Consider the following 23,446-nt stretch of genomic DNA (forward strand, 5'->3'; position numbering starts at 1 on the left):
TCTCATGAAAGCTAGGATTGAAAATGTTGTGTCTTTTGCTTTTTTGTGTTTGTCAAAAAGGTTGTTTATCATCATGAATGCATCTTTTCGTAGCTAGTTTTTTTTTTCTTGATTTCTCTATTTTTTAAAATAAAGTTTTTGTTCCTCCTCCTATTACTGTTGGCATTTATGTTGGAACTCTTTATTCTTTCCAAATTCTATTTTTATTTATTTAATAGAGAAAAACTATTGAGTTTGATCAAATTCTAGTAATATATTGCAATTTTGAAAAATGATCCAAAAGAACCCTGAAATTTAACATTGTCTGCAATTGTGTGCGGGTTATGCTTTGGTGAAATCGTATATGATGTGATAATCGAAATTTATGTTTATATCTCTAACTGGATCTTCATCAGTTTGACAACACATTTAACATTTATTCAGTTACATCTTCAATTTGAGATATGTATATATCACATCAACAATATATTATATATTGACAACTTAAGTATTTCGTCATTAAATAATTACAAACAATGTTAAACTTCATGATTTTACATAAAGCTATGAGGATTTGACCATACCTCATCAATTTGTCAAAAAAACTATAGGTCATTTGCTTTTTGATGGAAAAAAATCTGTGGAGGAATTGTATGTGGAAAAAGGTTTCAAGAAAATAAACTCAATGCAAAGATGCTCTGATATAATTTGATGATTACAGCTTTGAGATAATCTTTTTAGTTCCCAACCACATTCCACCACAGGAATAGAATCTCAGATAAGAGATGATGATGGGCTTTTTGACCTTTTTTCTTTTTAAAATTTATTTTTAGTTTTTAATTAATATTTTTTGGGGGTTGGGGTTGCAAATGACAAAATCTTAGATGCCATTGACAGTGAGAGAAAATTGTAAAAAAAATGAAATATTGGATGGGATGAGGTGGGGTTTTGGATCAACAAAGAGGAAGTTGAGTAGTTCAAAAACAAAACACTACAGTTTGAAGAGAGATTAGAGAGAAAGATGTAAATAGTGAGGTCCAACGACTTGACAAGGGACCCAATTGTATGTCCTTTTTTTTATTGGATTTGAACTCAAAATTTATTCACTCCATGCTTAGAGCATCACCAATGGCGCTCAGGCGTGTCGGAATTCCGCGGCGGCCATCCACCATTGTGGATGGTATACACGGATACGAAATTCCGCCGAGGACACTGCAGTTCCTCGACATTACGCGGAATTCCGTCGCGACGGGCGTGCGGACGTCCGCCATTGCGTTGACTCCCACGGACGTCCACGCGAAATTTCCGTTTATTGCATTAAAATTTTTAAAAAAAATTCTATATATATGGCTCGTTGAACTGCATTTCATTCGCACCACTTGTTTTAACAAGTTTCTCTCTCTACATTTCTTTTATATATCCGGAATGACTGGTAGTGATAGTGGTCGTTGAACTGCATTTCATGACGATGTCGATCGAGTCCGTGCATTTGCCGACATGCGCCAAAGACAAGCCCATGTTCGGCTCCAGAACGATATTATTGAAGAAGTATGGCAGCGGAGGGGTCGTCGTTGATGTAGTTTTTTTTTTTAATTTGGTGAAATGTACTTTTCTTTTTTTTATTTAATGGAATTTTTTCCCCTATTTGTGTTGAAATTTTAATTCCGTAAATTGTTTAATTTCAGAAATTGTTTAATTTGTGAATTTGTGGTTTTTTTAATTGTGGGAAGTCCTTCGGGAAGTCCTTGGGGATGTTTCCCAGCGTGCAGTGGGAAGTCCTTATGACGTGGCAGTGCAGTGGGAAGTCTGTATGACGTGGCAGGAGGTGTTTTTAGAAATTCCGCAGGGAATTCCGCCGGAAATTCCGCGCCACTGCTGATGCTCTTATCTATTCTCCACATTGGATCCACTTATGTTCTTTTTCCCCAACTTGACAAGAGATCCACTTAGGTTCTTTTTCCCCAATTGCATTTCAATATATTTTTATACTAGTAGTGTAGTATTATTTAGTCATAGGAATAAAGGGGATTCAACATTGGATCAAGAAATAGAATTTTGTTTCATTTTACTTCATTTTTTATGAACATTTTAGGTTAGTAGGGCTACAATTTTTTCACTAAAAACTTATTGTTTTATCCCTATATTATGTTGTGTCATTCAGATCAATATATTGGTTTTGTTGGTTTTGCAGCGGAAATCAATTTAGTTTGATTGAACAATTTACATCTAACTATCCTTTTAACCCAATTGTAAACTAGAAACATGTTTATAAACATATAATCTCAGATCATATTGAATATCTTTGCAATTAAATACAACGATTTATCGTATGAATTCAAGTAATTGAATTCGAACTCCTTCTTCAATCGTCTCTACCACGGATCTTCTGATCTGTTCTCTTTTAACTCGAATTTGACCTTTGTGTGGGCAAAGCTTGTCAAATCCTCAAAAGCTGGAGAAGAATTGAAGACATAAATCTCTACGGAAGAAGAGCCCTAAAAAAATCGATAATTTCTCTGTACAGATTGTAGGGATTGAATTTTTACGTAGAATGAATTAATCTGTCTTCTCTTCTTCTCCCTTTTATATTAAGTTAATTATTTTGGGCCAGACCAGGGATCTGTGGAGGATTGGATTGGGCCACAGTTCAGGCTTCCACTAATTAAATTAAAGCAATTTAATTCAAGCCCAAACTTAAATATTATTATCATCCACTATAGATATAATATTGACTGCCCGTCCAAACCGAAATTACGAGTATTCCGGGACTTCCTCTTTAATTAAATCATTTCTCGTGTTAAAGATATATATATCCATTAATTAATATCAAGTCTGCTATCCGACTATTATTAATTAATTTCTTTTTCCAAGAGTGGTCTAGTTTAGAAACATTATTTATTATTCATGGAATAAATTCCTAATGGCCAGTTTTCTGAATAATAAAACATTTTTCTAAACACCTCTTGAGGATGTTATCATACTAGCCTCTCCCAGCACACGATTCATTGCAATAACAATACTAGCACCACTTAGACATTAATGATCATTGCTCAATCTATCAGGATTCTTGGACAACGAAATTCCCTCACCATTTGATAAGTCAAAGTAGTTTTCAATTAATATCGTATGCTCAATGTTATGTCAACAATGATTAAGAAACGACAATCGCCGAGACCTCGTCTTTCAGTAAATAGCCAAGAAAGACTTATCTCATTGTTTGATCCTTTCAGTGTTATACCACACCGACGTCGTTCATTTCCTTAGGTAAGGAAACTTTCGGACTGACGTCGCAACCTTCACGATAGGTAGTCAAAGCCTATCTAGGTTGTGAAACAATTTTACTTCTGCAAGAACCGACAAGTTACCTACTGTGAACGCTGCTCACAACTCGTCTACTATGCAAAAGACTTAGACTCATTTTGCTTAAACTATGTATTTAAATGGAAAACGCATTTCAACATCTCATAAATACATTGTAACAAAATATTCTTTCTCATAAAATGGTAACAAATGGATAAAAGAGTTATTACATATACAAGCATTCGAAAGAAGCTTTCAGTATACTAAACTCTAACAGGTTTATGTTTGTTTAAGTGAGAAGTTCGAAGTAAAATAGTTAATGACCAATTTGATATATGTTGGGGACGGAGGAGGGGCTCTGGGATGGAGTCCCCGAGCAACAGTTTGGACTTTTGTACAATATATATTTAGGTTCAACCTGATTTCTATTGTTATTGAGATTTACAGTTATACTCTATCTTTGTAAATTGTATCTAAAAATATATATTGTTGAACTAATATTGAACATGATAAATCATTCTTGTATATATTTCATCTATATTTGTGATAACCTGTGTAAATCTCTTAATAATTTCGAGTTGAATTCACATTCCTAATACTCCCTCCGTCCCAAGCTACTCACACTTATTTCCTTTTTGGGCGTCCCAAGTTACTTGCACTCTTTCCATTTTTAGTAAAAATTTTCACCTACAGCCGTCATTTTTGACTTTCCTATACACTCATTCCTTAATCTCCGTGCCGAAAAGGAAAGTAGCGAGTAGCCCGGGACGGAGGGAGTATTAGACTTGTTAGTTCTTTTTAAAAAGGATCCGTAATGGTTCTCCAATTACTTACATAATTACTCAAATCCTCAACTTATCGAATGAAGAAGAAATATCTTACCAATTTAAATGTGCTTCATTGTGAAAGTTGAAGTAGTTAGTTGGTACTTGATGGGTTAATAACCCCACTTTTTAACCATTTATAGATGCCAAATTATACTTTAATAGGGAAATTGACCTTGTGTGTGAACATTGGTCATTCATGTCTATATCACAGTTCCTCAATAATAATCTACTTCATTGTAAAAAATCAATGTATATCAATAATCTAAACGTCAAATCATTCATTCCAACCATGTACATTTTCACACAAAAGTTAATGCACTTTTTCTAACATTTATGCAACTTTGCAAATGGGCTTAATTAAAGGCACTGAAAACTAGAAATTAGAACTAAAAATGAAATAAAACAATTATTCTTTAGTTAGTTTCAAATGTGGTTTGGTTGTATTTAGGCCATCCACAACGCTGTCTCTATACCGTCTCTTAAACCGTCTCTTAACTACTATTTGAGCACTATTTGAGGGCCCCACTGTCCTTTTTTCCTCCATCTCTTAACTAAGAGACGGAACCTGCAACGCTCCGTCTCTTAACCGTCTCTATACCGTCTCTTAATTACTATTCATTCAATTTAATTTATAATTTTTTTTAAAACCCAATTCAATTTAAACAAACACACTTTATTAAAATTAAAACAATATTACAACTTAACAATATTACAACTTAAAATTAAAACAATATTACAACTTAACAATATTACAATAGGTATCTCCCCAAATCGGGTTATCGCAGAAGTAGTCGCGTACTAACCGTGCGGCGGCTTCCTCCCGGTTCCGATTGATGTACTTCCGGGAGCGTCGTGGGGGTGGTGCGGCTTCCTCCGCCTCTCGTCGTCGATCTTCTTCGAGTGATTGTTCCATTAATTGGCGCATTTGTTCAAAAGGATCCATTTGTTTGAGTTGATTGAAGATGGAAATTGGAGTGATAGAGAGGATTTGAGAGGAATAGATGTGTGTTTGTGTTTGAAATGAGTATGGAATAGAATTATTTATAGAGTAAAAAAATTAAAAATTTAAAAAATGAAAATAAATATTTAACGGTAATATTACCGTTTGAAAAAAAAAAAATTTTTTTATTAAAAATCGATTTTTTTAAAAAAAAATGAATTATTGCGTCATCAGTGACGACGCCCACTCGCGGGCCAGCGAGTGGGCGTCACGCACGCATGGGGACGTGCCACGTGTCTCGGGCGCGTGGCGAGACAGCTCGTCTCGTGTCTCTCCGAGACGAGCTACGCGACGAGACGGTCGCGAGCTGGAGACGAGATGGCCGCTGCAATGCGTCTCGCGGGGGTCTCGTCTCTCCGAGACGAGACGCGAGCCCGGCGCGAGACGCGTTGTGGATGGTCTTAGGAGTTATCGAAGAAAATCATGTGACAAAGGAATCTTGATGTCATTCTTTACCTAGAAAAAACAGTGTTAATTATTTTTTCCCAAATTAAAAGATTGGGAAAGAAGAGATACTGGTCGAACTTTTAATACACAAATTTGCAATTGTACAAAACTAACAAATAACTTTGTAATTTGATATACTTATCTACATGTAAAAATCGAATACTCCATGATCTATCTAGGGAGCAAAAAAGAATGAAAAGAAAATTATTAGTGGAGTAGTATTAATAAATTATCAATTATAAAAAGTGAAGGAAAAATCAAGTGATGATAGAACAATAGGAGCAAGAGTCGTCAACAACCAGCAAAGTAGATGAACAAAAATAGCAAGCAAAAACAAAATAAAATAGTGTAGTTAATCTAGCAATTATCTCTAAATTAATGAAAACAACAAATATAAAAGATTATATACTCAATTATTGTACCTATGATTTTGTTGGTGGGACATGTCAATGGGCTCCAAATTTTCTAATCTTAGGAAAAATAAAAGGGACCACTTAGGTGACTGCTAGAGAATATATACGTCTTGCACAGTTTTAACACTATTCTTTTTAAAATGAAAATTTAAATTTAATTTTTTTTATGTGGATTCATGTATTACCCTATTTTTTGGTGTCACATAATATATTGGTGATATGATGGTTTATTTAAATTTTAAATTTAATTTTTTTTTATGTGGATTCATGTATTACCCTATTTTTTGGTGTCACATAATATATTGGTGATATGATGGTTTATTTTGCCCTTATTAGGCTGAGACCATTTAGAGCATTTGCAAGGTGGACGGACACGGCACGGAAGACGTCGTCCGCTGCTGCGCTTGCGTCGCTGGCACGGCGCTGCTCGATGCATCGAGCACGTCCGTGCCAGCGAGCAGGTGATTGGGCAACGGCTATGCCGTTGCATTTGAATATTTTTATTTTTTTTCAAAAATTCAGTTTTTAATTATAAAAACCGATGAAAAATAAAAAAATATTTTCCTAATCCCCAAAAAATGGCCGTTTTTGCCCGTTTTTCTGTATTTTTTTATTTTTTTCCCCAAAATCATCTATAAATACACACATTCATCTTCCATTTTCCACATCAAATCATCTCTCATTCATCTCTCATTCATATTTTTCATACAACTTATCTACACATTCATCTCTCACTCAAAACCTCAAATGGATTTCACTCATCTTATTGCGGAAGCGGAGCGCGAAGAACAAGAATACTACGAACAACATCGTGCCGCTTATGATGCATATGTCGCAGCGAATACCCCCGCCCCTCCTCCTCAACCAACTAGATCAACTCGCCGCTACATCCATCGTGACCGGGAGGGAGCCCACGAAAGGCTCGGTGCCGACTATTTTGCCGACCCGCCGCGGTTTTCAGCGGATTACTTCAGGCGCCGTTTTCGAATGTCAAAGCGCCTGTTTATGCGTATTGTCAACATATTGTCCGCTCGTGTTGAATTCTTCCAAACAGATCCAGATGCAGTCGGTCGGCAAAGTATCACGCCGTTGCAGAAGTGTACGTGTGCCATCCGACAACTCGCTACTGGGCAAACGGCCGACCTCTTCGACGAGTATTTACATGTCGGTGAGTAGAGTGGAATCCTTTGTCTTAAAAATTTTTGCGAGGGCGTTCGTACAACTTTAGGTGATGAATTCCTTCGGGCACCCACCACCGATGATTGCCAACGGTTGTCTCGTCTTCACGGATCAGTCCATGGCTTTCCCCGAATGCTTGGCAACATTGACTGCATGCATTGGAGGTGGAAGAATTGACCGACTGCTTGGAGGGGGCAACACTTAAGCGGCCACAAAGGCAGCAGCCCAACACTTATCCTTGAGGCGGTCGCCGACTACCGCCTATGGATTTGGCATGCATATTTCAGCGTTGCCGGATCCAACAACGACTTGAACGTGCTCTATTCTTCGCCCCTCTTCAATGATGTGTTGAATGGTGTAGCACTGGCGATCGACTTCACAGTTAACGGAAATACATACCACATGGGTTACTATCTAGTCGAATGTATCTACCCAAGGTGGTCGACTTTCGTGAAAACGCTCAGCAACCCGCAAGACCCGAGACGGGTTCTTTTTGCGCAGCGTCAAGAGTCCGCGCGGAAGGACGTCGAAAGAGCCTTTGGGGTCCTTCAAGCCCGATTCAACATTGTGAAGGCCCCGGCTCGGCTGTGGTACTTGAACAATATCGCCGACATCATGTACACGTGTATTATCTTACACAACATGATTATAGCCGACGAAGGACCGAGGGCGGCTAGCTTCTACGACGAGGATGAAGCCGGAAGCTCAAGCGCAAGGTCTCCCCCACGCCGAGGTGTGCATACGACGGTGGGTGAGAGGATCGAAACAAGGCATACAATGCGCGATACCCGAACCCATGTTGAGCTACAAGAAGACCTAAACAAACACATGTAGGCGAAATTCAGCACCGTGTAGTGGGTTTTTTTTAATTTTACGAATTTAATTATGTAATTTTTAATTTTAAGTATTTTAATTATGTACTTTTTAATTTTTATGATTTTAATTATGTCTTTTTTTATTTGTAATTTGTAATATTATTTTAATTTTTTTTAATGAATTTTAATGTTATGGAAATGTTTTTATTTAAAATGAATTGTGCTCGTCCTTGCAGAAGAGCACAGTTGTGGATGTTGTGCTCTTGCCTAAGAGCAGGCAGAAATAGTGGCGCGGTTGTGGGTGCTCTTATTCTCTATCAAGATCATCATTCTATTATTGATTTCCAAATTACAACAACCTCGTGTCATCCCATAATAATTAATTTCTAATCAAATCAGTGGGTTGGAAAAAATCACTTTTCCACCTTGTAGTTATATCACAAATTTAATCTTATTTGCAATGATTACTAAGTCTGGTGTGATTCTGAGGTTGTGAAATCCGGGTTCTAGAAGCGCCCTTATCGAGTTGATCAAGTATTTGAAGGTTGAATTATCACCTCATTTTGATTAGATGCGTTTTCTTAATTATAGAAGATTTTTTTATCACACATATTTATAATATTTGTGAAGTCTATGATTATTTTTTTAAAAAAAATTAACATTGTCTTCTTTACCGTTTCTCCCTTTTGAAGAAATCGATTCTCTCTCTCTTAAAATCAAAAATCTCCGTCAACAATATATGATACATACTATCTAATACATACTCCCTCCGTCTTGCTTTAGGAGTCCCGATTGAGTCGGACACATATTTTAAGAAAGTGTTTGAGTGTGCAATAAATAAATGTTGTAATGAATATTGAGAATCACTTTTGGCACATGTTTTAAGAAAGTGTTTGAGTATGTAATATATAAATGTTGTACTGGATATTGGGACCCACTTTTAACACTTTTTAAAGAGTACAACCCCTTTTTGGTCCAAAACATATGGTCAAATTACGAATTTTGTCCGTTACATTCATTTTCAGGTTTTCGGGTCTATAACATACAAAAATCGCTCTCGGTTAGGTCCTTTTTGGACGGCTCCGTTAAAATACGCAAGTCAACCGTTACTTAGCAAAAGTTTGATTAAATTAAGCAAAAAACTAGATTATTAGTGACTAAATAATTTGCTAATTATTTTCTTCAAAAATACCAATTACCTCTCTATCGCCCCCGCTATGCTCTCCGCCGCCGCCGCCGCCGCCACCCCTCCCCCCTCAGATCCCCGCTCCTCGCCTCCGCCTTCACGAACGCCAGGCAGTTCCCGGAGTACTCCGAGGGAAGCGCCGGCTGCAACCTCCCCCCGGTAGTCCGCCGCGAAGCAGAAGTACTCCGCCTCGTCTGCCGGGGGCGGCGCCGCCTCCGCCGCCGCATGCAGCTCCACACGAAGGCGCAGGAGGCGGCGAACGTCGTCGGCCGGAGATCTGGGCGACGGCCCTGCACGTGGCTTTTCAGGCGGCGGATGTCGTCAGCGGTGAGGATGAAAGTTGCACGGTGTTTATTTAGGGGGAAAGTGACCGGAGGCGACTCGACTGCGCGTGATTGGTTCATCAAGTTCCAATAGTGTGAATCGAGGCCGCTGGGATCGGCCACGGCGGATCTGTCGAATGACGGAAGCAACAAGTTGTTCTCAAATTGGGCGGAGTTTTTGTTGACGGCGGCCCATGCCTTGATGAATTGGACGACGGAGCTGGCGTCGGCGATGGCATGGTGGTTGGTGAAGCCTAGGCAAATGCCTATATCGGGGAAAAGTGTGATTTGAATAGATAGAACGGAGAAAACGATGTCGTCGAAGGAATTCAACGGCGGAGGGAGGTGGGGGACGCAGGCGTAGAAGTCGTCGGCGTTGCGGGCGTGGTTGGCAGTGAGTTGGGAGAAGTCGTGGTCGGATTCGGCGACGGTGAGGGAGACAGAGTCGGAGGGGGAGAAGCGGGCGAAGGGGGAAGCGGAGGTGAGGGGGAGGAAATGGGAAATGGGTTTGGTATTTTTTGTTAAATTTAGTCAAACTTTTGCTAAGTAACGGTTGACTTGCGTATTTTAACGGAGCCGTCCAAAAAGGACCTAACCGAGAGCGATTTTTGTATGTTATGGACCCGAAAACCTGAAAATGAATGTAACGGACAAAATTCGTAATTTGACCATATGTTTTTGACCAAAAAGGAGTTGTACTCCTTTTTTAATTGAACTAGTATTTACACCCGTGCTATGCACGGGGCATATAATTTTTAAATAATGAATATTAATTTTAATGAAATATAGAAATTAAGAAGTAAAAACAATATAAAGATTTACAAAAACATAAATGTGATTATAAATAAAACATTTATAATAAATGAAGAATTTACTCATCAACTATAAATAAAATATTTCATATTCGGCAATCAATTTTATACAATTTTAATTTATGATATAAATGGAGTAAAATAAATGACAAATAAGAGATGTATGACTAATGGTCAATGAGTATGAGTTAGTTAGAAAAAGATACACAAATAAAGAACATGTTATTTGAGTAGAGATTAAAGAGAAGAATTAGAAAACAACAACAAACCAACTAATAGTTCATAAGTTTTGAAAAATTTCTTTGTAAACAACATTAACAGTAGCATCGCTTCTATTATCCTCTTCATCTCCACAAACTAAAATCTTGAGATTTCCACGACTCGTAACTCTAGATATAACAACATATAACTGTCCATAACTGGAGATTGATTTTCGTAAAAATAATCCAACATGAGATAGAGATTGACCTTGACTTTTGTTAATGGTCATTACATACGACACAGCCAAAGGAAATTTGTCAAGTTCTTATTCATTTATATAAATACATTATATTAAAACAGGCCCAGAAAATATGATGCACCCAAAAAACTATATGATTTCGCCTAAATTAAGTTTACAAAAAGCCCAAACCCTTCAATTAAAAAATCTAAAACAAAACAACCCAAATAGATAAAAAAAAAAATGGACAAAGAATAAATTAAATAAGAGGCCGAAAACAATAAAATTGTCCCAAACAATTTAACTACAATTAATCCCTAAACCTTAAGCTATTAATTTATTCATTAATTAAATCAACTAAACCTAACTTACCGAATAATAAGATATTTGCAGAATCGGTTCTTCTCCTCAACAGCGGCGTTCGATCCTTCATCCCTCTCCCATTAGATGATGATCACAAAGTCCCCAATCGGTGATAATCCTTGTATGAATCGGCGACGGATTAAAATCGACTCGCACCATGAAGTAGTTTCACTCCATTCAGCGAAATACTACCTCTCGAAAACCCTAAACGGATTTGTTCCTACACATCGAAGAGTTTCTCCAAAAATCTATACTAAAGGTAAAATCCATTTCTTGATTCATGAATTTTAAACGATTCGTAATTGATTTAGATTTCAGATCTGTTCTCATAGAACACTCATTGTTTTTCTACACGATAGCAGATCTGTTCTCATCTGTACAATAGCAGATATGAGGCAACAAAATGAACGGAAAGGGCGCCGATGAAAGCGGTGGAATGTCATATGGGTTTGTAAACTAACAGAGGACGTAAACTGAAGGTAACTAAATCCTTTTCCCAACCTTTGTATTCATGATTTTTGTACATGATTGTCACATATTGGTGAAAACCTACACAGATCTGAGAAAAAATTCGAAAGCATTCATACTTGGCTTTAAACACCTGGCTCAAAAACGTTTAACAACTTCATAACACATAAATCAATTGTTTTTTCAAAGCATGTTTAATTATTAATCATAGCAGGCTTCACAGATTGTAAAAAAATCATATCTGTGTCAAATTCTAGTCAAAATAGAGAACTTATACTGTTGCTAAATAAGTACCTGAACTTGAAGGAGTAAACTTCTTAGATGCCAAACTCTTAAGTATTACGGATTTTTTTTATTTCTTCATTGATTCAGAGCTGATAATTGAATCCACAACAGATTATAGTATAATATGAAGCTCGGCAGAAATAAAATTTAAGAAAACAGTGAGGGATAATGGATACTGAAAAAGCTTATATTTTATAGGTTTAGAACTCCACATAAACCAAGATGACCTTTCAGTTCATCCAACATTCCAGAACCCTAAATCTTGCAAAATGGGCTTTAAAATGGAAATTAGGTATTACTGTTGGGCTTGTAACAAAAAACCAAAGAATAACTTCAAAATAAACATAAATCATTTATATTTACACTGAGTGATTTAAAAACATATTTGACTTCAAAGGTGTGAAAAATATATCTACGACACATTTCTTGAAAAATTATACCAAGTGAACAATATCTATGTCAATCTTGAAATCTTACTTAATACTTGCTTTCAACAGGAAATGCCATGAATAACTGCTCCAAATCAAAATCCCACTTTACATGATTGAGAATAAGAAGAATGCCTAGAACTTGTGGTGTTCAGTAGATAAGTGCATAAACTTTAATGAGATTTATGTTCCTATGCCTTACACTTTTGTATTACATGTCTTTCACTTCTTCAATGCTTCCAGATGGGATTTCACTGATCTTGTCTTTACATATGTCTTTAACTTCTTCAATGCTTACATCCAATTGAGATGCAATACTAATATTGGGTTGATAAGCATATAAGTACATAAACTTGAATGAGATTTATGTTGTGATGCCTAACACTTTTGTATTACATGTCTTTAACTTAATTTAATGGTTCCAAATGGGATTTAACTGATCTCATCTTTACGTATGTCTTTAACTTCTTCAATGCTTACATCCAATTTAGATGCAGTACTAATATTGGCCTTATAAAGCTTGTAAAATATGTCATGCCAAAATAGAGATTTCAAAAAACTGTTGAGAACTTAAAAGAGGATTCCATTAATTGCTGCAGAAAGTGTGTCTGCATGTTTCTTGAATTTCTGTAATGCTATGTGACAACTTTTCTTTTAGTTGTTTTGTCCTTAAACAAACTATAACTAACTAAAAATCAATCAATTGTGATTTGCAGCGACGACATGGAATGAGGGGATAGATTCTCTCAATTGGATATAAGCATTGCCAGATTTGATTCACTCCATTTTTAAATGTTGGCTTCTACAATTAAATCTGAAATTTTGCATCTGATATTGCAGGTTTTGATTGTTTAGGATTAAGGTGAATCTAATTATAAGAAACAATGATAGGCATGGCATGCGAGAGAAGAAACTTCAAACTCATTTGAAAAAGAGGTTGGTGATTGAAACCGAGACTTTGAATAGAAATCTAATAGTTTTATCTCACATAGACATTTTTTCACTATTTTAGCTCTAATTATTTTGGGATAAGATCTGTAATACTCCAACTGATTTCTGAATTGGAGCTTGAACAACATACTCTGCCCCACCAGCTTCTTTTCAATTTCTTTAGCAATGTCCTCCATTGGCAAAACCTGCAATATAAGTGATTTTAGTAAAAGCTACTAAAGAATAAAAGCATCATATCAATATTTTAAATTACAAACCTGATTATCATCCCCTACAAATTCATAAACCTTTTTTCCTATCAGTTGGATCCCCTCCCTATCCCACACTAAAAGTGAAGTGTTGCTTGTATCATCAACAATATTGACAATAAATTTATACCTGCACAAGCTAAAAATTCAAAATATGTAACTTATCAAACATTAAACTTGTTGTCCTTTGCTTCAACATTCTTAAGATAAAAATTTAATACTATCATACCTTCTATAAGCATGGGAATAACTGCTCTTACATAGTGAACAGTTAAACTTATTATCCTCTGCTTCAACCTTCTTAAAACAGGTCTTGCATGACATGTAATACCATGTATCATAATGTGATTCCACAGATACAATCTTTCCAAAAACCCAATATAAACCATCCTGCGAATAAATGGCAGAAAAGAACTAATATTATGTAAGACAGTATAATTAACAAAATAAGTCAAGGTAAACTTTTTCATTTCAGTTGGAAAAAGAAGTATTAAATACCTCTTGACATTCTAAATCCTGCAAGGACTTCACTGTAGGATTATCAAACTCATTGCTAATCTTTGGTCCAACAGGACCCAAAGAACCATAGTGAATAAATCTCTCATCACCTACAATCTTATATAAATATCATCCAAAATCAGTTGACAATAAGATAATAAATGTAGTAAAACATATTCATTTTAAAAACTGTGAGAACTATATTACTGCTAATAGCTTATACCTTTTCCTAAAATCAGTAACTTCATCTAATTTTGGATTAATTAGAACATTTGATGCTTGAAAGTGTGTAGATATTCTCATTTCGCCTAATAAATAAAAACACATTTGATTAATACAACTTATGTCAGATAAACAAAGAAGAAAAACAAACAACAAAGAGAACAACGTTAGAGAAATGAAACCTCTAAATAAATTAGGCTTGCAAATTTGAACAATAACAATCGGAATGGTTCTTTCACTCTTTCTGAAATCAGAGAGATAAGAATCAACATTTGATTCCCAAATTGTACAAAAGATTTTATTATGCTTGTACACACAAAAAAAAGTATTAACTTTAAGACAAATTGTAGTACAGAATTTTAATTTACAACTCTTGATACAACTTACTGTTCATCACTAATTTCAATCTCAATAAGCCTATACTTAGATTGATTGAGAACTCTTCCTGGATTAGTGATGACACCAATAACATCTGTAAAATAAGTAATCAGAAACAACCTATGTAATGAGTATTAAAAACAAACATATTACAACATAGAATTTAAATTCTTACCAAAAAAGGATGTTTCGTCATAGTGTCTCATTTGTGAAATTTCAGGGAATGGCTTGAAAGAAAACATCATTCTAGGAAAAGTCAAATCTTTGACCTCAAACATCTCAGTGTAGCTATTCATTACCAGCCTAAATTGGTGGCTTGTTGCTTTGTTTTTAAGAGTGTTAATCTACACCAAGAAATTTTTTATAAAAAGACACCATCTTCCCTAAGTGGAGAGGCCATCTTTTGCATAATGTTATTAGTGAATGATGCTTGGATTCTTGTCTCCTGTAACACAACAGACATTAATAATTAGTTCCATTTAGTTTACAATAAAAGCATAGTTGTTTGGTAGAAAAAAGATCATACCGCATTATCATGCAAAACACACTCTAGGCTGTTATCATTTTTATCCTCTGGAACCCCTTCATACCTACGTACACATCTTACTTTAATGGTGGAGGTAGTGATTGCCTTGGAAAGATTGTTTAAGAAACATAATAATTAGAAAGGCCTTCCAAATAACAAAATTAATATATTCTGACTTAAAAATCTATTAATAAATAAGTCTTTTCATTATACTTCTTTTAACTACATATACTTAAATATTAATCACACAATACTAATATGTCACTCAAAGAGAATCAGATTAGGTGTTTCAATACTATTATTAAATCAGATTCAATTTATAATCAGTAGTATTAGATTTGATTGAGAAGCAAAATACCCTCAGAAAATAATCAGTAGTATTAGGTTTGATTGTGAAGCAAAATACCCTCAGAAAATAATCAGTAGTATGAAGCACAAAATAAAGTAATGAAGTCCTAAACTTAAAGTAACACAAAAAGGTAATAAAGATTGTCCCTATTTAATATATTAGTGCTTAGCTTTCCTGCAAATATAAGATTGAAGAAGGGCAAAAATAATACTTTGATGAATTAAAGAACACTGAACAAATGAGACTTTAATGAGACTTTTTGTGCAGAGATTATGATACTAAGATAAAAAAGTAAGCATGGTTACACATATGGCAATATATTTATCATACTTTATAAGATTTGCTTATAAAGTCTACTTTTGTGCAGGTATTATACTACTGAAGAAGGAGATAAAAGAAAGGAAAGGAATGCCAAGAAGATCTTTTAAAAGCATGGTAAGAGTTCTGGAAAAACTAAAGCCAAAATATGATTTGATAACTCCATTCACATGAAGCATTGAAATATATGAACCTTTCATTTATCTACCATAAAATATATAACAAATAATATTTTAACAGATTTATAATTAGAGTGTGAGAGTATCTGAACAAAATCAGGGTTATTAAACTGCCCAGCTATTTAAAAAAGGAATTAAAAAGAGTGGCAGTTGTATCTGGGAAAACGAAAGCATTAAAAGCTATTCATTCATTAAATGGCCCATTTAACTGTCCAATAAATGTGTTATTACTGGATATTTGTGTATTTAAAGAAATTCTATTTTGCAGGAATACAAAAGAGGTTCATTGAAACCCTAAAAAAAGCAGCTGCATCCTCTCTACCCAAACGAAAAAGTGAGACGAAAATATCGACATAGGCTGGTATCTACCTACACAGAGCTTGGAAAGGTGCAGAAGAGTGATTCATCCATGAGAAACTCTTCAGCTACACCTGCAGATGTGGAAAATCGGTGCTAATCAAAAGGTAATAGATACAAATATAATACACAATTCTAGAGCACAAACTATGCAAATCTACTTTCTAAATCTGATTACAAAATATATCGATCAGATTTATCAATCTAGGATTTCAGATTTAATTAGTTTAATTCTATAGTACAATTTTGGATTTCAGGTTTAAGTAATTAATTTGCTAATAATAACAGTTTTATGCACATATTACCAAATATTTGAGGATGAGAAACTATGTATCTCTTCACAGTTTAAAGTGGTTAGATATTTTGTATCACTATATTAACAATAATAGTTTTATGAAATGATTAGGAACAGATTTACATGATTCTGGAGCACAACTTTGGATTTTCAGGTTTAATTCTGGAGCACATTATCTATTACAAATAATACACTATTAATTAGTTTAATTCTAGAGCACAATTTTGGATTTCAGGTTTAAGTATATTAACGGCTAAAATTGCTTTTGTATTAGTAATACTAAGACAAAGGATTAGGAAACTTTTGAAAGTAAAGGTTAGATAATCAAAAGTTAATAGATCTATTACATCTTTGAAAGCAATATGGAGATTTATTAATACACCATTTATGTATTATAACTTTTGGATATAGTTGCTCATGTTAATACACCACTCTTTACATATATTGCTTTCATCTATGCTTTAGTATTACTAATTTACTAATAATAACAGTTTTATGCACAGATTACCAAATATTTGAGGATGAGAAACTATGTATCTCTACACAGTTCGAAGTGCAAAGGTTAGATACTTTGTATCACTGTATTAACAATAACAGTTTTATGAAATGATTAGGAACAGATTTACAGAAGATAATATACTAACAATTATAGTTTATACACAGGTTACCAAAGGATTTAAGGATGAGAAATTTTGAAACTCTCACCGTCTAAGTGCAAAGGTTATGAATTTATTTAAGGTAATAATTTCATGATTCTTTATGTCATGATTTGCATTTAGAGTTAATTGATTTAAGATAATAATTTCATGATTCTTTATGGCAATATTTGCATTTGGATTTAATATATGATTTCTGTCAGTCAAACAATGACATTATTGAGTTTGTAATTAAAAAAAATGTTGCACAACGTGTACTGTACAAATGAAATACAAAAGGTTATATAGAATGATTATACTTTATTTCTTAGATATAATCAACCACCTAACAAATGTGATTTTTATTATCAGGTACATATGGAAGGAGTGGTGTATTAACATGAGCACAACTATCAGCAGCATTGGGAACATGGAATTTACATTGTTTATTAAAATTTCACAGATTCACATGTGCAGACACAATTTCTGCATTTAATAGTGTATTATTTGTAATAGATAAACAACTAAATGGACAAAAAATATAAGTACACAGCAACTCCCATTTTTAAAATGACCATAAGGGTAAATAAAGATGCTTCGAAGTTTCCCGCCAAAAAGGGCAAATAAGTCCTTTCAACAAACTGGCACTTTAGATTAGTATAGATTGTAAGCATTTTTTATTTGTTTACCCCAACCGGGACTCCTAAAGCGTGACGCACAAAATTGATCAACCGGAACTCCTAAAGCGGGACGGAGGGAGTATTAAATTGTCAATAAATACATATCAAATTGTTATAACTCTAATATAGATGGATTGATTATCCTATCAAATTGCCCCTAAACATAAAAAAACTATTGGTTTGATTTGAGCTTTGAACTTTTGTTGAGGAGATAATGATGCAGTCCTAGTGAAATGCCAAATTTGAGACACTTTCAAAGAACATTTTGAATTCTTGAGCTCTTCAATCATTATTTTTGAGTGTTTTTGAACTAGCATGACCTATTTACCTAAAAGCAAGCATAATCTTAGGGTATGTGTGTATATATATATATATATATATATATATATATATATGGAAAGGTTGAAATGAAAACTCTTATTCAGTATAAAGAATGGCACAATCATGAATAATTTAGCTAGGTTCCTACTTCCTACAACAATAGTTGGATCCAGATACATGTGTCTTAAATATAATAATCTTTTTATCTTATCTCATATCACGGTCTCTAATTAAATAGTATTTCCTTAAAGAAAGTATAATTAATATTTTGTTCAAGAAAGTATATAATTTAATATTGGCACAAATTAATGATTACTGGTGCAATGATCGGTCATTCTCAAATCCTCCTCATCATCATGCTACTAAAACATCCAATAAAAATATGAAATATGTTCAATGGATGTGATTGAATGACATGAAACTCATTCATTCTTAACTAAATGACAAAAGATTAATCATAATTTTTAGATATAAAGCAGCTTTAAATCATTAGGCCTGCTATCTTATTCTTCAATGTGCTTACAAATCAGCATCGGAATAGCTATTAGGCTCGTCAATAAATACCTTGGTCTAACAATCCAAAAATATTATTGCAATTAACATAGAAGAAAACAAATTTTGAGATCCACATTGGCCATTTATTGCATATCAACGTGATTTGGACTTTAAAAAATAGGTTGCTGATGTGTGGATCGCATTTAGCAATTTTCCCATTTCAAACAAAACTGCTTGAGTCCCATAAAAATATACATTTTTTTAAATAGAATTAAAGTATTATTATTGGAAAATGAGTCCAATCTAACTAGAGAAAAAACAAACTTTTAGACCAAATAAAAAAACCAAAAATGGCCTATACTTCTTTGTTTTAAAAGCAATTAACAGTTAATTAAATATAGTACAGTACATTACAGGCATCCATTCTCAAAGCCAGAAATGTAGATATAGATTCAAAACATTTCAATAATGCCATTATTTTTTACTTTGAATAGCATAGAATGAAATACAACACCGATCTAATACAAAGCAACACTCAGCGGGATGAAAATCAATTGCAAGAACACTTATCGTAGTGATGATAAAAACTCTCTCAATCAAATTATCAAAACTATAATGTTATGCAACAGACATTCAATCCAACATATGAAATTGCTGCGACAGATCGAAAATTGGAGATAACTTTATATAGTATGTTCTAAACGACACAAAGATGCCACAACAACATTCGCAAAAACATTAAAAAGAACTCAAATTCTAAACCAAGCATTCGGTTTGAAACTATACTTCGACCTCAACCTCAGCAGGTGCCAAAGCTGGGCGGAATGCTTCTTCTTCCTTTGGAGGATGAATGATGACAATATCCGGAAGAGGGGTAACGGGGCCAAGCTTTCCCTTGGGATCCCAATCAAGCATGATCTTGACCTTGATACCAAGTACTCCCTAAGCAAATGAAATAACACAAGGTAAGAAAAAATACAAAAACACATAGTATGATAGAGTAAAAATAAATAAAACTTTACCTGTCTGAGAAGAACGTGTCTGACAGCAGAGTCGATGTATTCTTTAACTGGTTGACCAGAAGAAATCATGTATCCATCCTTGAACTTCATGGACTTGGCACGCTGAGCCCTAAGTTTCCCACTAACAATAACCTATGAACCACCCAAGTCAATTAAATTAATCTAATGTGGAGCAACATAGAGTAGAATGAGTGGAAGTTCAACACAAAATAGCTTACCTCACAACCCTTTGCCCCGTTCTCCATAACAAATCTTAGAACACCGTAGCAAGCCCTGAGAAACAAGATATTCAAGTTAGGGTCAAGTTTGGATTTTAATGCAGCCACTTTTACGACCAAAATTCAACAACAGAGAAGTGATCCTAACTGAATTAATCAGTAATCATGTACCTACTCCATGTCACAAAATGAGCATGATACAATTCATGATGATAAAGACATAGAGAAGACAATTCATTTAGTCATCATCCGACACAAAAAATGGTACTGAAACACCAAAATTGCTTTTAGGATGACATAGTATCATGAGCAAGTCACATTTCTTGTGAATTACTAGTACAATAGAAACACACAATACAGCTTATGAAGTAACAAATATATTAAACAAAGAATCAATTTTCAAATTTTAGACCCATTACTCAGAAAAACTTAGGAAATCTAATCATGTGCCACTTACATGAATGCAACAGGATGAAAAAAGGGAACTACTTATGACATTCCACTGACTGAAATTTAATGTACATTATAAACAGACACTAAACAGAGCCAGATCAGGGAATTATGTGCCTCCTCCATGACAACAACATAAGGATAGTACACTTCATGATGATTGCACCTGGAAGAAATTTTTTTCTAGTCATCATCCGACACAAAAATTGGTACAGAAAAACCAAAATTGCTTTGAAGATGACATGATAGTTTTAAGCACGTCACACACAGTAATCATTTATAAAAAAAACTTGGAAACCCATACTTTTCATGAATGCAAAGTGGAACTACTTATAACATTCAAGTGTCTGAAACTGAACTCTGCATATGAGTTAATTTTCAATACCTATAGACACTAACCAGAGCTAGATAAGATAATCATGTGCCTCCTCCATGACTACAACATGATAAACATTTCAGGACGATAATTGCACAGAGAAGATAATTTATCTAGTCATCATCCGACACAAAAATCGGTACTCAAACACCAAAATTGCTTTGAAGATGACATGAAATTTTTACTCAGTCACACAAATCAATCAATCCATAAACAAATGATGCAGAAAATAGTGGCACATAATTTGCAATATAAACAATATCAAGTGCGGATTTAACTAATTACCGTCTAACAGCAAGACCACCAAGGAGTTTGTAGCGAAGGGATTCAGCCTGAGCAATGGCGCAAAGCCCTCTGTTGTTAACCTTCTCAGCATACAGCTCCACGCTGTTTTCCGGAAACTTAAACCTCTTCTGCACCACTGAGGTGAGCTCCCTAATCCTCCTGCCCTTCTCTCCTGTTGTAATCAAGCGAAGTTAACACAATCAACATCTCAAAAAGCGTGAACTATATTTTCAAATTGATCAGCAAATCGAAAAAACTGACAACAAAATTCAAAATTAACGCAACGCATCATAGGAGAGCGATACTAACCGAGAACGTTTTGGGTGCGGGTAGCTCGGATGATGATCTCGGTCCTCATTGGAGTAACCCTAACCTCGACGCCGGAGTATCCGTCCTCCGCCAGCTCACGAGTGAGAACCTCGTTCAACTCCGCGAAGAACACTCCATCAGCCACAAACTGCGGCACATTCAATAAATAAGCTAAAACCGAACATAAATAACAGAAACAAACACGAATTTGGATTAAACGATGCAAAACCTTTCGCTTTTTGCTCATCTGAGTCGCCGCCATGGTTGGTTGCAGAAGCTCAGATCTGAGGATTCGTCCGCGAGAATAAGGAAAAGCCCTAGGGTTTGGAATGCGTTAACGTCATTTATTTAATTGCTAGGTTTCACTCAAACTTATGGGCTCTTATATTGGGCCGAATCAAATTTTGTCGTATAACCGACAATAATTTTTGGGCTTATAACAATAATTACCAGCATAATTGTGTTGTTTAATGAAGTCGTTATTTAAATAGAAAAATTGTGTTGTTTTAATAAAAATCATCAATATAATTTACACGTAAACAATAAAATATTTTGGTCCTAGAATAGTTGTGAGATCTAGTACCATAATTTGACAACTTAAGGGTTCCGGCACTTTGCGAGAAATGGGAATCAGATTTTTTAGGAGTTTTTGTGCTCCACCATCGGTTCATGTATTTAGACGGAAATCTATATCAATTTTTATCAGGGTACGATTTAATGAACAATAATTCATTTTCTACACACTACATGGTTGAGGGTATGAGTATTCGGTTTTCTGTTCAATTTTAATTGGTTTTCAATTTGGTTTTCTACCAAAATTGAATTATAAAACTCACCTCAAAATCGATAATCACATCATAATATCTTCAATGCTGTTAAAATCAAATCGAAAAAATATCTTATTTCACTTTTCTTATTTGGACAGTTCCAATAAAATAAAGAGAAATGGTTATTTTGCTTGTCAAGAGGGCTCGAACTCGTCACCTCATGCAATAATGTCTAAGCTTCTTGCCGCTAAGACAAAGGCTCTGGACAAAATGGTTATTTTGCTAAATGCGTGGTAGTGATAAGTTTAATAAATGAGATAAAATATGTTCAGTCCATTTTGGACAGATTTGCTGCTAACTACTGCTATTTGCATTTATGAGGCGGCCCAATGCTCAAAACTTGGGCCATAGAAATGGTAAATGATGTTTCAAATGCATGAAATCTTTAGAAAAGTCAAGGGTTAGACCATCCACAACGGGTCTCGCCGGCGTCTCGCGTCTCGTCTCAGCGAGACGAGACCCCGGCGAGACGCGTTGCAGCCTCCATCTCGTCCCGTCTCGTCGCGCGTCTCGCCTCGGCGAGCCACGAGACGAGCTGTCTCGCCACGCGCCTAGGCGACGTGGCGCAGCCCGGCGTCGTGCGTGACGCCCACTCGCCGGCCCGCGAGTGGGCGTCGTCACGTGCTGATGCAATAAATATTTTTTTTAAAAAAAATTCGAATTTAAATAAAAAAAAAATTTTGTAACGGTATTATTACCGTTTTTTTGTTTTTTTTTTTATATTTTTTTTGTTTTTTATTAAATTTTTTACTCTATAAATACTCCTAAACCCATCTTCATTTACACACAACTACACATCTATTCTTCCTATCATCTAAATTTTCTCTCAAATTTTCGCTGAAATTTTCATAACCCAACTCAAGATGTCCGGCGACGGCGAGGGCAACTATGGCGGCTCCGGCTCCGGCGGGTGGGATCTCAACTCATTCGGCGATTGGGAGAACATGATCAACACATTGGGCGGTGGAGGTTCGTCAACGCCGGGGACCCAGGGTTCGGCGACGCCGGGGGGGTACCAACCACCCAATTTTGACCTTGATGCATATGTTCGTCCCAACGTCCCGCGGTTTTTGCAGGGATTATCCCAGATCCGGGAGGATTTTCCAGTTGATCCCACGCCGGGAGTAGGCCGAGGCGGTGGAAGTGGGCGAGGCGGTGGAGGTGGCCGAGGCAGTGTACAACCCCAGACGGGCGAGGACGAGGAGGAAGAAGAGGAAGAGGATCTTGGCCGACATCCGTACAA

At 35.4% G+C, this 23,446-nt stretch overlaps 2 protein-coding genes across 2 annotated transcripts; both read right to left on the bottom strand.

The window, feature by feature from the left end:
• Positions 1 to 12,475: 12,475 nt before the first annotated feature.
• Positions 12,476 to 15,793, bottom strand: LOC121801131. Its single transcript, XM_042200584.1, has 4 exons — positions 13,693 to 15,793; positions 13,473 to 13,593; positions 13,186 to 13,400; positions 12,476 to 12,581 (listed from the first exon to the last, which is right to left on the bottom strand). Exons 1-4 carry the CDS (start codon positions 13,785 to 13,787, stop codon positions 12,476 to 12,478), a joined length of 537 nt encoding a protein of 178 aa, XP_042056518.1. The 5' UTR covers positions 13,788 to 15,793.
• Positions 15,794 to 19,291: 3,498 nt separating this feature from the next.
• Positions 19,292 to 21,722, bottom strand: LOC121800014 (40S ribosomal protein S3-3). The gene is made up of 6 exons (XM_042199553.1): positions 21,606 to 21,722; positions 21,377 to 21,524; positions 21,068 to 21,239; positions 19,957 to 20,011; positions 19,739 to 19,870; positions 19,292 to 19,658 (listed from the first exon to the last, which is right to left on the bottom strand). Exons 1-6 carry the CDS (start codon positions 21,636 to 21,638, stop codon positions 19,497 to 19,499), a joined length of 702 nt encoding a protein of 233 aa, XP_042055487.1. The 5' UTR covers positions 21,639 to 21,722; the 3' UTR covers positions 19,292 to 19,496.
• Positions 21,723 to 23,446: the final 1,724 nt, after the last annotated feature.

The sequence above is a fragment of the Salvia splendens genome, chromosome 4, assembly GCF_004379255.2.
Source record: "Salvia splendens isolate huo1 chromosome 4, SspV2, whole genome shotgun sequence".
In the NCBI taxonomy this organism is placed as follows: domain Eukaryota; kingdom Viridiplantae; phylum Streptophyta; class Magnoliopsida; order Lamiales; family Lamiaceae; genus Salvia; species Salvia splendens.

Bases quoted from the DNA above. Each gene is read 5' to 3' on its own strand.
- LOC121801131 (XM_042200584.1), bottom strand. From the start codon at position 13,787: ATGTCATGCAAGACCTGTTTTAAGAAGGTTGAAGCAGAGGATAATAAG. The intron at 13,594-13,692 runs GTATGATAGTAT...TAGCTTGTGCAG, and splicing joins TATTCCCATGCTTATAGAAG to GTATAAATTTATTGTCAATA. The intron at 13,401-13,472 runs GTTTGTAATTTA...CTTATATTGCAG, and splicing joins TTGTAGGGGATGATAATCAG to GTTTTGCCAATGGAGGACAT.
- LOC121800014 (XM_042199553.1), bottom strand. From the start codon at position 21,638: ATGGCGGCGACTCAGATGAGCAAAAAGCGAAAG. The intron at 21,240-21,376 runs GTTAGTATCGCT...TGATTACAACAG, and splicing joins CCGCACCCAAAACGTTCTCG to GAGAGAAGGGCAGGAGGATT. The intron at 19,871-19,956 runs GTAAGCTATTTT...GGTGGTTCATAG, and splicing joins ACGGGGCAAAGGGTTGTGAG to GTTATTGTTAGTGGGAAACT.